Here is a 15,830-nt window from a genome sequence, read left to right as displayed (position 1 = left end):
GATTTGTCCCATAACTCAGAGCATTTTGAGGGTAGCGAAACTGAAGGAAAAGGCAGGGTGAGGAGAAAGGCAGGGTAAGGAGAGTTAGAAAGTATACCCACAGTTGTGCAATTGAACGTGAAATGAGTGTTGTCATTTTGTTATGTATTTCAAGACATCAATATGTGCCATAGGTGTTTCAGACATGTTTCTAGGAATATGAAATATATCAGTGTACAACATGTAAATACATATTCCCCTACTGGAACTTAGTCTGTATTTGATAGAAATATACAATAAGCAGTTCATCTATGATATTAAGTTGCATAGTGTAATAGAAGGTAATGGGTTCTAAGGAAGTAAGAAGGGCAGCAAATAGGTGACGAAAAAATTAGGAGTTTATGATGGGTCCAGACACTAAACTGAGTGTCCATATTTGGACTCATAGTGAAGATGAAAACTGTGGACATATTTTAGGTGGTTTATTTCTTCCTTTCCAATTGCTAAATATTCATTATTTTGTCGTATATTTTTGTTGTTGTATTGAATGAAATTGGAACTCCAGGATGATACTGAATAAGAGAACAAAGAGCAGCTGTCCTCCTTTTATTCTAATGGGAATACTTTAATAATGGTTCAAAGGGATAGTATTTCTAATAGCTCTTTGTAGATGTTATTTATAAGATTAAGAAGGATCACTACTAGGGAGTTCCGTGGTTGCCTAGTGGTTAGGATTCCGGTCTTTTGCTGCCATGGCCCAGGTTCAATTCCTGGCCAGGGAACTGAGGTCCCACACGTTGCCCCCCCCCCAAAAAAAAGAAAGATCACTTCTGTCCTTAGTTTTATATCTCTCTAAGTGTAATAGGTATGAACAATTCATAAATTGAAGATTTTTTTAAATTCCCTTTCACAATAAGATGTAGAAAATACCTGGAGATGTGTAAGACCTACAAACAGAAAACTAAAAAAGACTGCTAATAAAAATTAAGCAAGATCTAAATAAAAGGAGATCTATCAAGTTTATAGATTGGGACACTCAGTATTTCTTTCTAAATTGAAGATTAAATGCAATCCCAGTCAAAATTCTAGTAGGATTTTTTTGTGATGCACAAATTGAAAAGTGGATTCTGAGCTTCATATTGAGGAATTCCCTGGAGATCCAGTGATTAGGACTCTGTGCTTCCCTGGCAGGGGGCACAGGTTCAATCCCTGGTTGGGGAAGTAAGATCCTGCATGCCACAGCATGTCCAAAACCACCCCCCCCCCAAAAAAAATAAAGTCTTTCTCTGGAAAAGTGACTAAAATGAGAAGAACAAGTCTGGAAGAATATTGGTAAATATTTCCATTAGAGGACCTTAATCAATAATCCATGAAGAAACATCAAAACTCAGTAATTAAGATGACAAAATTATATGAACAGAAATTTCAAAAAAGAAATATGGCTGTCTGATTCACTTTGCTGTACACCTGAAACACAGCATTGTAAATTAACTATACTCCAATAAAAACTAAAAAGAAAAAAAGAAATATGGTTGGAAATTAACACATGGAAAACCACTCACATTGTGTCAATAGGGAAATGTTAGTTAAAATCACTAGATACACCTATGACATCACTGAAATTAGAAAGCCTGAACATACCAAGTGTTGGTAAAAATGTAAAAAACAGGAACTCATGTTCTGCTGCTTCTCGTGAGACTATAAAAAGATACTACCATTTTAGAAAAGTTTGACTGGCCACATATAAGGTATACATTCACCTACTCTACTACATAGGAGTTGTGCTGCTAGATATTAACTCAAGTGAAGGAAAGCATAAGTCCAGAAGGCATTGCCCCAGTGTGAACTTTGTTTTTTGTGAGCTTGGAGCTGCTTACAAAGAACTACATTCATAAGGCTTTTCTCTAGTGTGGATTCTCTGATGGACAACAAGACTTCTTCTGTAGACAAAGACTTCCCCACATTCACTGCACATATAAGGCCTTTCTCCAGTGTGGATTCTCTGGTGGACAACAAGACTTGTTTTGTAAGTGAAGGGCTTCCCACATTCACTGCATTTAAAAGGCTTTACTCCAGTGTGGACTTTTTGGTGCTGAACAAGTGTATACTTGCGCATGAAGGCTTTCTCACATTCATTACACTTATAGGGTCTTTCTCCAGTATGGATTCTCTGGTGCTCAGCAAGTTTAACTTTGCCATTGAGAGCTTTCCCACATTCGCTGCACTCATAACACCTTTGTGCAGTGTGAACATTCTCATGTCTATTGAGGGCAAAACTGCTTGTAAAGAATTTCCCACATTTGTTACACCCATAAGCCTTCTCTAAAGTGTGAATTCTCTTATGAACAATAAGACTTCCTTTGTAGACATAGGCTTTCCCACATTCACTGCACATGTAAGGCCTTTCTCCAGTGTGGATTCGCTGGTGATAAAGAAGCCTTTTTTTGAAGACAAAGGACTTTCCACATTTGCTACACCCATAAGGCCTTTCTCCACTGTGGATCCTCTGGTGCACAAGAAGGTTATTTTTGTACAGGAAGCACTTTCCACATTCACCGCACTTATGAGGATTTTCTCCAGTGTGGATTTTTTGGTGCTGAACAAGTGAATCCTTGCGAAGGAAGGCTTTCCCACATTCATTACACTCATATGGTCTTTTTCCAGTGTGGATTCTCTGGTGCTCAAAAAGTTTATATTTGTGGGCAAAGACTTTCCCACAATTACAGCATTCATAAGGCCTTTCTCCTGTGTGAACTTTCCGATGATGAATAAGACTGGAGCTGTGTCTAAAGAACTTCCCGCAGTCACTGCACTCATAAGGTTTTTCTCCAGTGTGAACTCTCAGGTGCTCCGTGAATTTAAACTTTTTACTGAAGGCTTTACCACATTCGCTGCACTTGTGATGCCCTTGCCCAGGGTGAGAGACCTCCCTGCTCTGCCTGCTTCTACGTGGATGCTCTCCATCATGGGAGGGCTGGTGCTGGGGAAAGCCCAAGCTGCCTAGGAAAGCCTTCTCAACGTCTCCGCACGTGAACATATTGTCAGCCAAGTACAAAACATCTTTCTCCGCCAGGACACTCGTAACAGAAGTAAGAGGCTTCAGGATAGATGGCTCCAGCTTTGGATTCCTGTTTTCTGTCACTTGTTCTACAGAAACACATTGTTCAGAAACGGCCTCCTCAGCTTCTACTCCATGCCAACAACCTGAAAGGAAAACAAAAAAAAACCTGATAAAGGGCATGGAGACTTTTGTGGGACAGGAGCCCATTATAGCTTTTGTATGACACATCAGAGAAGAAGTCCATTGTGCAGGATTCAAACAAGGGAGGCAGACAGGTAGAAGAAGGGGCTACTGTGAGTACTAGACCTCTGATGGTCACAGAATAGGGAGAGATCTTATAAACAGCAAGAACACAGGACACCAGGATATGGCACTGTACTAGGAGTAGAGGCCTGGAACAACCCACTCCTCGGCCAATGGTGTTCAGCAGAATTTTTTGGTGGTGACAAGTGTATTGGGTAGAATGTGTGTCCCACTCCAGGAAAAGGCATTCACACCATTCACACCTGACTACCAAGAGTTCAAGGACTATATAAGTACTTTCACCTCCCAAGATACATTAAGAAGAGACTATTAGACAACATTGCAGAGTGAGAGGAAAAGGAGAAATGTGGATGACACTGAGATAGAAAGAGCCAGGAGAAAGAACCCACAGTAGATACATAAAAGGGGCAAAGTGTCAAAATGGGGAGGAGCGATAGAATGAGGTACAGCCATGATGAGTTTAAGACTAAAACAGTCGTGGAGAAAGGACATTTCCCTGTAGGATTACAACTCATCAATGTATCACGCCTTCCTACAGCTCCTACTCACCAGGCCCAGGATGCAATTAACACTCCTCCTATGACTAGAGAGGGCCCTACCTTGCCAGGCACCCAGGGTTGCCTCCATCCCTCAACTCAGGCTGGGTGACTATGAACACTACCAGATCAAAGTCCTCAGAGGAAAATAGGGCCACTAGGAGAAAGACACTGGCCCAGAGTGAACCAACCAATAACAGGCTTCAGGAAAAAGATGTATCACTAGAAGAACCTTAAGGAGTCTTGCAAACATAATCTAGGGTTGACCACAAGTGGTGACCATGTAAGTGTCTGTAATTTCTGACACAGGCAGTGCACAAAAAAAGGTTAGAACATGTGACACGGATCTTGCACACATCTGAACAGTCAACACAACAACTGGTGGCAAAGCTAAGTGGTATCAGTCGGGCAGGCTTCAAGCCTCTGAGACCAAAGCCTTCTGTGAAAGGCTTCAACATCTATGGTATAGGGCTGAACAACACACAGGGTGGGGGAACACAGCTCAAGTGACAGAAAATCAGGGAAGTAAGCAGTGTCCAAGGTCCAGGCTCGGAAGGATGGAGTGAGCCATGCAAAAAGAAGGGCAGAGTCCCATACGGGGCAACGGTGTGGAACAGGGGTCCTTACCCAGGGAGGCTATAAGTGACAGGTTCTCCAGCATCACGTCACAGTACAGGAGTCTCTGAGCATTGTTAAGGAGACCCCACTCCTCCTGGGAGAAGGACACAGCCACATCCTCAAAGATCACATGGCCCTGTCATGAGGGGGACAAGTGAGTTCACAGCAGCCTCTGCAACCAGGACCCCAGATCATGGTCGTCTACCCCAGTGACCCAGCTCAGAGGACACATCAGGTCCTGATGCCACAGGAAATTGCTAGCATTACATCATTCAGTTAAAACAGAGAGGGAGACAGGCAGTCTCACAGACGCTCTGTGGTTGCCACACAGACCCCCAGCCACTCTCCTCAGAGTCAACTCTCCTGAGATCACACAGATCACATCACATACAATGACACTTGTGCTCAGACACCTGGAGTAAAGCCTGGGGACAAGGGCTCTAAGTCCATGCTCACACTCCCTCCCTCTCCACTGCCCAGCCCTGCAGGGTCACAGCTCCCTCACGTGCCTGACCGTGACCCCAACCCCACCCCACACCACCACCTCAGCCCCAGGACTTCAGCACCTCACCGTGTTCCCCACATGCCACCCAGCACGCGGTGCTTCCCCAGGCCTCTGTGGGACCTCCCACAAGACACCCCAGCAATATCTCAGACTCAGCATGGGAACATGGAACTCTGGACAGTCCTTCTGTCCATTACTCCTACTTCTGACTTCCCATCTCAGACATGGCATCCCCACCGTCATCTAGAGGCAAACATCCTGGGGTCATGTCAGACTACTCTCTCTCATCCTGTACAGCAGAAAATCAGCTCTACCACAAACGAGATTCAGAGACTCACCTCCTCTCCTGCTGCAGAGCCATTGCCAGGATCCAGTCACAATCGACATTCACCAGGACTGTGCCCTCCACTTGGCCCCCAGCTCCACCCTCACCCCCAGTCTTCCTCTCGGCAGGCAGAACAGCCTCTTCAGACCCAGTGTCAGATCACTTCCCTCCTCTGTGGCCAACGTGTCATGGACCCGCCCCCTCAGGAGAGGCCCAGCTCCTCAGGCTGCTATCCCAGGAATGACTCATGCCCCCAGTCTTTATCAGCCCACGTCATGGGTTTGGCAGTTCCCTGAAGACTCCCCTCTCAGTCTCATCTCCAGTCTGTGCCCAAGGACATGTTACCACTTGACCTTCTCCATTGGACACATGGGAACACCTCCATACAACTGCTGGTTTTGATTAATGATCCTGTGCCTGAGATGGTGCCAGGGCCCAGACCTAAGGGCCCACAATCCCAGGACAACACTGTCTCCTATATCTGTGTGTCAGGACCAGGGGTAGGGATGACGTGTGGGTAGGTACTGGGGTTTCTTCCACTTACCTGTCCAGGGGCCATAAATGCTGCTGCTACCATGGGAACCTGTGAAAAGAGGGAGGATCTGAGATAAAGGTGATCATAGTGTGGATGTAAAGGCTGAACTGTTTCCTCCCTTCCTTTTCCTGGACATGAGTCATCTGAGGTTGACCTCTGGCCTCGGATCCTCAGTCTTCAGAGCTATAACTTGACAACTCTATGGCCCTGAACAAAAAGACTCCACGTCCCTGAGACTCAGTGTCTTTATGTGTATAATAGCAATATTTATGGTGCCTATCTCATGATGTTAGTGTAGACATCAAATGCATTAGTGCATATCTAATGCTAAGACTGAGCTATTACTGAACACAGGATTAACATTTCTGTAAATGTTTTTGAAAACTGGGTATTTCCTACATGTCTTTCAAGTCATTATATAAATGTGACTTTTAATCAATACCTTGAGGTTTCTGTGATTCCCTATCTGACACCAAATATATGATGTCTCTTCCACCACCAATGATCTGATTCTATGATACCAACTGGGTGACTGACATTTAATCATATTCTGACACTACCTGAGGTTAGGGACAGAATTTAAAGGTTTAAGGACGCAGTCCCATAAGACTGCCCTCTTTAAAGAGGCCAGTTCCAATGTCTGGTTCCCAGGCTAACGGTACTTCTGTTCTACTTGGCTACAAATTCAAGATTTCCCATGAACCTTTCCTAAGTTATGATAATTTGCTAAAAGGACCCACAAAAGTTAGGAAAACAGTTTTCTTATTTCTCTGGTTTATTATAATGGATACAACTTAGGAACAACCCAATGGAAGAGATATCTAGGTCTGGGGGGGTGGGGCGCTAGAGGGCACCATGGTGTTTCCAGGCCCTTTCAGTACATGCCACCCTCCCAGCACTTCCGCAATTTCAATGTGTTCACCAATCTGAAGGAACCTTGAATTTCATTCTTCAGCAGTTTTTATACCTAGTCTCTAGTTTTCTTCTGATCCTTGGGATGCCCCAGTGTTGGGGGGTTGTGGGGGAGTATAAACTTCTAATTGCTTAGTTTTTCTGGTGACCAGTCCCCTCCTGAGTCTACCTAGGGGCCCTGCCCTAAGTCACCTCATCATAATAAACTCCTGTGTGACAAAATGGGGTCGTTGTGAAAAAAAGTCCTAACCCCCAGGAAATTCCAAGGGGTTCAGAGGTCTATGTGAAGAGCCCAAGGCAAAAACTAAATTATATATATATATGTATTTATTATTATTTTATACACAGATATATTAAGCAGTTATTATTTGCTTACACAAGATCAACTTATTAAATCTATACCTTTTTAACTTCGTAGTTTCCTGGGAGAGCTGAGGCACCTCTGCCCTTGACTGGGCCTGGGCTTCAATGACTGGTCAACATTGCCCACTTTTTGCTGGCTCAAAAACGAATGCACAGTCGGCTAAGTGTTCAGAGGAGTGAATCTACACAATCTAACACATCCTTCTCCATCTCCACTCCAGGCAAGACTCCTTACTCCTTATACCCTTGCTTCCCCAGAAAGCTCTGGAACCACAGAACCCTCCCATCTTCAGGTAGCCTCAGAAAGTCTCACCTGTTCTGCACTGCCCGCCAGCCCCAGGTCTCTATTCTTTCATCTCAGGTCCCCTTTCCCAGAAAAGTGACCAAACTTTCCCTCTTAAATTTGAGATTCAGAATTGGCCGGAGTCCAGGACTTAGTCTGTAACCACATGGACATCAGTGAGCCACAGACCTCCTCCTTCAATTCCAGACTACAGATTCCACCGGCCCCTATGTTACCTCAACTTTGGAATTTCAGAAGCAGCATGTCCCGAATCCAACTTTTAATCTCTCCCTGAAACTGCCTTCTCACATCAGTTGCTGGTCTCAAGTCTTCCAGATGCTCAGCCAAAAGAAAATGCTTATTGTCTTTTACTCTGTCCTTAGGTCAGAGCCACATTCACTGCACTAGGAAATCCTGCTAATTATCTTTAAGAATTATTAAGAATCTTATTACTTATATTCCTTCGTAAAAAAAATAGTAAACAGAAACCTCAATTAGAGTTGGCACACCAGAAGAGGTCAGCCCTCACTGACCTGAAACAATAACGGAATCCAAAAGGATGAAGACTCCTTCTTTCCTGGAAAGGACTCAGCCAATGAAAAGCAAAGCCATGGACTCTTTAAAAAACAAAAAACAAAAAACCCATGGACTATTTGGTGGCTACAGCCCTTCTAACATCCTTTTTTAATCTCCATAAAAGTGATAGCCCACCATAGCTGCACACCCCAATTGCAATTCCCTAATGATGGTTGGGGGGGGAGGATGGGAAGGAGGAGAGGGGCGGAGTGTGGGAACCATATTTGCAATAGAAATAGCGGGCAGTCTATTTGTTTCAGCTCAACAACTTCCATAGACACCACTCTGGTCCAGAAGCCACCTTACTCTCTGGAGTGGAATGCACTGGGCTCTCCCAGGTCTCCCTGCCTCCACCCTCAGAACCCAGTCTGTTCCAGTCTGTTCTCCCCTGAGCAGCCTTTGGAATACTTTAAAACTCTAACTCAGACCGTGTTCCTGATTTATTCACAACCCTCCGCAGCACCCAGAATGCTGACAGTTGGCCCAGACTGTTGTCTCCTCCCTAAATTCTCTGTTCCCTGCATAAATGACTGGAACCCCAGGTTTCCCGAATGCTCCCGGCTCTTGAGCACCTCCAAGTCTTTGCACGGGCCAAACCCACAGCCTTTAACACGCTCCACACTGCGTCACACAGCCTGTCAGAAATGGGACCACCACACACGCACACCTAAAGTTCTGGAAGCAGGGGACTGAACCCCAATGCCCTGAGCAGGAGACCCTCCCTGGGGGCTTGAGATTTGGGTCAGGATTGGGTGGGGGGGGGCGGGAGAGTCACCTGGGCCGGGTCCTGCACCGCGTTGGTTGACATAGGACCCTGTGGGCGCGGTGGTGCCAGGAGATGCGCAGGATAATGGCGGAGACCTAGGCCGAAAATCCCGGAAGTGGGTTCCGCAACCCGCTCACTCCTGGGCAGTGCGGACGGCGCCCCTCGGGTTCTTTCCAGTTTCTCTAAACTCGGCTCCACCGAGTGATCCTGAGCCTCGGGTCCTGCAGACGGCAGCAAAAGCAGACAAACGACCTCCTTCAGGAAGGAGCCGGAAGTCCCGCCCACTCCTAGTTCACAGTCCCGGAAGAGCCCCTGTTCGGGTCCATCACTGGTGTGGAGAACAAGGCCGGTCCGCACACAATCTCCTGGGTAATGTAGTTCCCATCGGTCCACCGAGTCGGGGGCGGAGGAGACCCTCCCCCAAACTCCGGGGCACTAATGGGCCAAGTCCGTGCGGGAAGAACAACACATCAAAGCAGACCCATCAAACCCTGTATGTTTAATCTTTTTAAAATTCTGATTTAACTCATTTCTCAACATAAAAGTTGATACAAGATTAGAAAAAAAGCATTCCAGTTGTGTAAAGACTGAGAGTAGCCAGAGTCCTTATTTGTTGTTTTTGTTTTTTATGAAAACCTTGGAAGTATTTTCAAATAAGAAAAACCAAGTTAATAAGATTTTGGAATAAAAAAGGGAATTATGTGCAATAAAGTATGTTGATCATTGGCTAAAATAAAATACATGAAATTAGAAAACATAACTGTATAGTGGATACTGTCAACCTAAATTAACCTGAGAGACAATAATCAAGCACAACGCGTTACCTTGGGACCAAAGAATTGCAATTCGGGGCACACATTTAAGTAGCAACAAAAAAGATGTCGGGCTAAGCCATCGGTCCCCAACCCTTTTGGCACAGGGTCCGGTTTCGTGGAAGACAATTTTTCACGGGGGTTGGGGGTTTAGGGATGGGTGGGGGTGGGGCGGGGGTGTGGGCTAGGGAATAAAAGTAAGGAGCTTTTAAAGACTAAGAGAGGTTTGCATTACAAAGGATTTTAATTGGAGTTGGAGGCAGAAGCTAGTCTCTGCTGAACAGGACTGAGTGCTAAGGCTATCACTACAGGGAAGTAATAGTCCATTAGTGTGACAAGTTGCAGGTGTTTTTGCAGAATCCTTGGAATATTTGCAGGTTGGCCCAGATCAAAAGTTCATGGTTTCACAAGATGGGGAAGTGCAGGAGGTCCACTAATTAATAGCCTCCCAGCTCCATGTTAAAAATCCCTTGACAGGGGACTTCCCTGGTGGTGCAGTGGTTAAGAATCCGCCTGCCAATGCAGGGGACGCGGGTTCGAGCCCTGGTCCGAGAAGATCCCACATGCCGCTGAGTAACTAAGCCCATGCGCCACAACTACTGAGCCTGCGCTCTAGAGCCCGCGAGCTACAACTACTGAAGCCCGCGAGCTACAACTACTGAAGCCCACGTGCCACAACTACTGAAGCCTGCGCACTTAGAGCCTGTGCTCCACAACAAGAGAAGCCACCACAATGAGAAGCCCGCGCACCACAACGAAGAGTAGCCCCCGCTCGCCGCAACTAGAGAAAGCCCGCGCGCAGCAAAGAAGACTCAATGCAGCCATAAATAAATAAATAAATAAATATATATATATATATATATAATTTTTTAAAAATCCCTTGACAGAAGTGACTCCTTTTTATTTCACATTTCACAACACTATTAATTTGGCATGCCTTACAGGACTTCTCAAAGCAAATATAAAAATTATCACAGCATGTACACAAACTATATGATAATAGCAGACTTCTTAAAAAAACGTAAAAATTGAAATGACAAGAAAACACTTAGGAAGATATTAAGACATATATAAATTATTAAAGATTTAATATATAAATAATAAATAAATTCGATAATTACTACAAATGAAAGATTTAAAACCTGAGAAGGCAAAATTCTTCTATGTCACTTCAGATTAGAATTATGAAAGCAAACAACATTTTTAAAAAAGTAGTCTTATTTTCCATTAGGAAAATGAAAATGAAACGAATCAGATTGATGAGCCTAAGGAAGTCTGACATTACCAAATATTGGTAAAACTAAAGAAATTAGTAAATATCACAAACTGCCATTGGGTATCTATTAAAATTACTTTGCAGAAGTGTTTAGCGTTATGCAGTTACTTTAAACCTCTGCCCCTTTGTGCAAAAAATACTTTCTATTGAAACATGCACTACGTAAACCAGTGTATCAATAAGAAAACATGTCAGATATCTCTAAGTAGCACTGCTATACCTACCAAAAGCATGAAAAAAAAGAAAAGAAGCAAAGAAAGATTTCAAGATTTGAATGTAAAATTGAATTAAAAAAATTCAATGCCACGGAGCAACTAAGCCCATGCGCCACAACTACTGAGCCTGCGCTCTAGAGCCCGGGAGCCACAACTACTGAGCCCGTGTGCCACAACTACTGAAGCCCCCGTGCCTAGAGCCCGTGCTCCACAACAAGAGAAGCCACCACAATGAGAAGCCTGAGCACCATAACGAAGAGTAGCTCCTGCTCGCCGCAACTAGAGAAAAGTCCACTTGCAGCAATGAAGACCCAAAGCAGCCAAAAATAAATGTTTTAAAAATTCAGACCATGCAAACCTATACAATTATGAAAAAAAAAACTTAATACATCTTAAGAGAAAATTTCACAGACTTTAATTTTGGGATATAGTTTGCTTTTACGTAGTGACTCATGAACTGGAAAGCATCCAGTCTAGAAAATAGCGAGGAGCTCTGAAGAGCTATTCAGAATGCACAGATTACATAGACAAAAATACTTGAGAACAAGGAATTCATACTAGGCAATAGCTGATTCGTCATAGAAAGGTTAATTTTCTTTATGTGGGGCACAGGGAAGTTTTGGAACAAGGTTGTGAAAAACTAAAGCTTATCAGGCATATTCTGATTGGCTGGCCTTAGATTTCCGCTCCTGAAAGAGCCAGATATCTGCAAAAAATAGAAATTGAAGTAAGTTTCAGCATTCAGATTTGGGTCTTAGCATGAGCCACTCTGTCTTGGGACTAGTTTAGATATTTTAACACATGACGGGGGAAAAAAAAGTAAAATCACAAACGTTATATTGTTTTTTGGATTTTACGAATAAAGCTGCTGTTACTGTGAATATTTCCACCGAAGTATTCCTGAGTCATAAGATTTAATTTTTCTTAAGGATATACCTACAATTGAGATTACCGTGTCGTATGATATGTGTATGTATAGCATTACAAGAGAGTACAACAGTATTTTCTAAAGTTATTTATCAATTTGTATTCCCTCAAGAAATATATGAGTTGTAGCTGTTTCATCTCTTCATTAACTTGAAATTGTCAGTGCTTGAATTTTAGTCATTCCAATGAGTGTGTAGTAGTCCCTCACTGTGGCTTTAAAATGTGTTTACAATGCTGAGTAATAAGGAGAAGTATATTTTCATTTTCTTATTTACCATTTATACTTCTTTGGTGACACATGCCTTCAGAAGTTTTGCGAATATTTTGAATTGTGTTATTTTTCGTTACTGTTATAAGGACCATTTACATATTGAGAATCACAGTCATTTTTCAGAGATAGTTCTTACAAATATCTTTCTCTAGGTTGTGACTTGAGTTCTTACTTTCTTAACTATCTCTTGAAAAGGAAAGTTTTAATTTTGATTAAGCTTCAATTAATTTATTTTCTTTGGTTGATGACCTTTGTGTTTTTATTTATTTATTTTTGTTTATTTTTATAAATTAATTTATTTTTGGTCGCATTGGGTCTTTGTTGCTGTGCGCAGGCTATTTCTAGCTGTGGAGAGCAGAGGCTACTCTTCCTTGAGGCGCGCGGGCTTCTCATTGCAGTGGCTTCTTTTGTTGCAGAGCACGGGCTGGAGGTGCGAGGGCTGAGTAGTTGTGGCTCCCGGGCCTTAGAGTGCAGGATCAGTAGTTGTGGCACACAGGCTTAGTTGCTACACAGCATGTAGGATCTTCCCGGGGATCGAACCTGTGTCCCCTGCATTGGCAGGTGGATTCTTAACCACTGTGCCACCAGGGAAGTCCCACCTTTTGGTTTTTAAATAATCCTTACCCTTAACGAAAAACAAGTCCTAAGTCATCTTTTCTACTACATTTTTTCCCTCTGACATAAAGAACTGTGTGTGGGGACTTAAATAAATATATAAATATGAAAATAAATAAATATGAAAAAATAAAATAAAATGTTGATTGCTCAGACTGATGTACATGGATTACCTTTATCAAGATCTTTCTTTTGCAGACTTCCAAGAACAAATGTAGGATATTTGTAAAAGTAACATCGTCTACTTATCCTTGTATGTTACTATTCAATTAGATTTTGTTTGTATGTTTGTTGTGGCCGCACCATGTAGCTTGGGGATCTTATCTCCCTGACCAGGGATCGAACCGGGCCCCCGGCAGTGGAGGCACGGTCAATTGGATTTTTTTTTCTTCCTGCTAACATGTATTATATTTCTGATTGTTTGCCTGGATTATAATTACCCTCTTCACATGCCATGATGGACACACTGAGAAGACGAACGTTTTCCCTTTTTTCTGCCTTAAAGTTTTCAAAAGGAAGTCTCCATTCGTGCTTTGTTATTGATACTTTTCTGTGAATAATTTCCCTTTTTTATGAGAGAACAATTTTATACTCACAGGCTTCAGAAGGCAGCATGAGCTCCCTGGGACTTGATTTCATTATTTCAATTTCATTGTTGTGTTTTGAGGGCAAGTCTCCATTTGTAGCCAATCAAACTGGTTTTCCAATTTACCAGAGCAATGCATGTTTCCCTCCTGGAATAAATCTACTTAAGTTAAATAAAAAGTACATCCATTTAAATTGAAAGCACTGGTATCAATGGCTATCACTAATGTCCACTGACACTGACCACATGTCAGGCCTGTTCCAGGCACTGTCGATTACCACACGTTTAATTCTGACACCCCTTGCTCTCAAAGTCACGAAAATACAGCTAATGCATTAAGTCTCTCATTAAGCTCAACTTACATTAGAAGATGCCCCTCCATTGTGAGATGCTATCCTCTGCCTTCTTTCCAGGTAAAAGTCCTTTATTTTTTGAAAGGTGGGTGTGAAATGTCCTTTTTTACCAAATCTGTGTGAGCTTTCTAGTCAAAAAAAATTTTTTAGTGATTCATGAAATGCTAACATCTGGGAATCACCAAATCACTGTCCCCCATAGGCTCACTCTGTTATCCCATTAAATTCTCCCTATCCCACTGACCCCTCACCTCCACTTTCCCCTTCCTGCTGCACGTCCTTTCCTCCTTTGTGTAGCACCCAAGAGTCCAGTTCTGGAGGCCGACTGATGCGTCAAATTCCAGCTTCACTGCTTATGCCCTGTGTGACCCTGTGCTAGTCAATGAGCTGTTTGTGTGTCAGTTTCCTCCTTGGTAAAATAGGATAATGTTGTAGCTGCTGCTCAGGGCTGTAGGAGGGTCTATTGGTTAATGTATGAAAAGTGCATAGCGCAGCACCTTGTGCTCCCTAATGAATGGGTCTGTTGATGGTTACAATCCCAGCTGCCATCATCAACATCATTGTCATCACCATCCCCATCATCATCATGGTCACCATCGTGCCAGACCTTGGCCCATTCTGGAGCCATGTGGCATAGTTTTGTGGTTATACAGCACAAACCCCATGTACAGCCAAACTGTGTCTCTAGCTTGGTTCAGCTGCTCATCAGTTCCCTGCCTTTCAGCAAGTACATTTATCTCCCTGAGCCTCGATTTCCTTTTATGGAAAATGATGCCTTTCAGGCACCTGCTTCATGGGGAGGCTGTGAGGAAAACCCAAAATAGAATCCTTTAGTGCAAGGCCCACAGGAAGAGATGCCTAACGCTGTAAGATGAAGGTGCAAACCATGTTCCTGAATAAGGAGACCAAATTATGTGTACACAAGGACAGACATGAACTGACTAGATGGTATGTATAATTTTGTTATGCCTGGGCAATTAATTAAAAAGCCCAGGAAAAGTATCAATAAAAACCTTAATTAAAACTTATAAATATATTTAACATTTCAAATAAAATACTTCTATTTCATAAAACTAGTACAGGCTAAATTTTTTTTTTCCACTCTGCAGAACTTGTGGGATCTTAGTTCCCCGACCAGGGATTGAACCCAGGCAGTGAGAGCACCCAGTCCTAACCACCGGACTGTCAGGGAATTCCCCAGTATGGGCTAAATTTAGATACCAATGAAAGAATAGGCAAAACAACTACATTGAAAAAAATCAGAAAGTGAATGACTCTCAGAGACTCACGGAATCAGGCAAGTGGGCATTTTTCAGCATCACAGAATTGTTCTATACCTAGACTGGGAAGTTTTTTCATGTATAAATGCATTTATCAGTCATCAAATTGTACAGTTGATGTTCGTGTATTCCCCTGAAATAAACTTTACATTGAAAAAGTTTGAAACACTTCCTGAACTTTAGTTAATGGCTTGTATCTTGCCATGGCATGGGTAGTGTTTGTGAACCTAAATGCAGTGTAGTCAAAGAAGGCCCGGAAGCAACGGTTCACCTATGTCCTTGAGCACATCCAAGACACAGTTCTTGATTTCTCAATACCTTTCTCTACCAAAAAGAAAATCTCCTTAGAGAAAAGACTGATTCCTGGCAGAGAAAGGAAATTTGCAGGATGAAACTGTAATATCTTTTGTATCAGAGCTAAGTGCACAAAATGTGATGGTGACATGAAAATGGGACAAACCAGCATAAAGGAACTCCCATGGACTCAAATCTGGGAAATTTTGAGATTCAAAACAAATGACGGGCTTCCCTGGTGGTGCAGTGGTTAAGAATCCGCCTGCCAGTGCAGGGGACACAGGTTTGAGCCCTGGTCTGGGAAGATCCCACACGCCACGGAGCAGCTAAGCCTGTGTGCTACAACTACTGAGCCTGTGCTCTAGAGCCCACGAGCCACAACTACTGAGCCCATGTGCCACAATTAGAGAAAACCCACATGCAGCAACGAAGACCCAACGCAGTCAAAAAAAAAAAAAGGCTCTGAAGGGACTTTCCT

The 15,830-nt window shown here is 43.1% G+C and overlaps 1 protein-coding gene across 1 annotated transcript; it reads right to left on the bottom strand.

Moving 5' to 3' along the window:
• Nucleotides 1–474: 474 nt before the first annotated feature.
• LOC132510182 (zinc finger protein 419-like) lies at nt 475–14,375 on the bottom strand. Its single transcript, XM_060131964.1, has 6 exons — nt 14,313–14,375; nt 8,733–9,158; nt 7,915–7,998; nt 5,833–5,871; nt 4,468–4,594; nt 475–3,183 (listed from the first exon to the last, which is right to left on the bottom strand). Exons 1-6 carry the CDS (start codon nt 14,373–14,375, stop codon nt 1,853–1,855), a joined length of 2,070 nt encoding a protein of 689 aa, XP_059987947.1. The 3' UTR covers nt 475–1,852.
• Between the last annotated feature and the right edge of the window lie 1,455 nt (nt 14,376–15,830).

This window comes from Lagenorhynchus albirostris, chromosome 19, assembly GCF_949774975.1.
Source record: "Lagenorhynchus albirostris chromosome 19, mLagAlb1.1, whole genome shotgun sequence".
Classification (NCBI taxonomy): Eukaryota; Metazoa; Chordata; class Mammalia; order Artiodactyla; family Delphinidae; genus Lagenorhynchus; species Lagenorhynchus albirostris.
The sequence above is the reverse complement of the archived record's forward strand: the minus strand, read 5'-3'. Positions and strand labels throughout refer to the sequence as shown.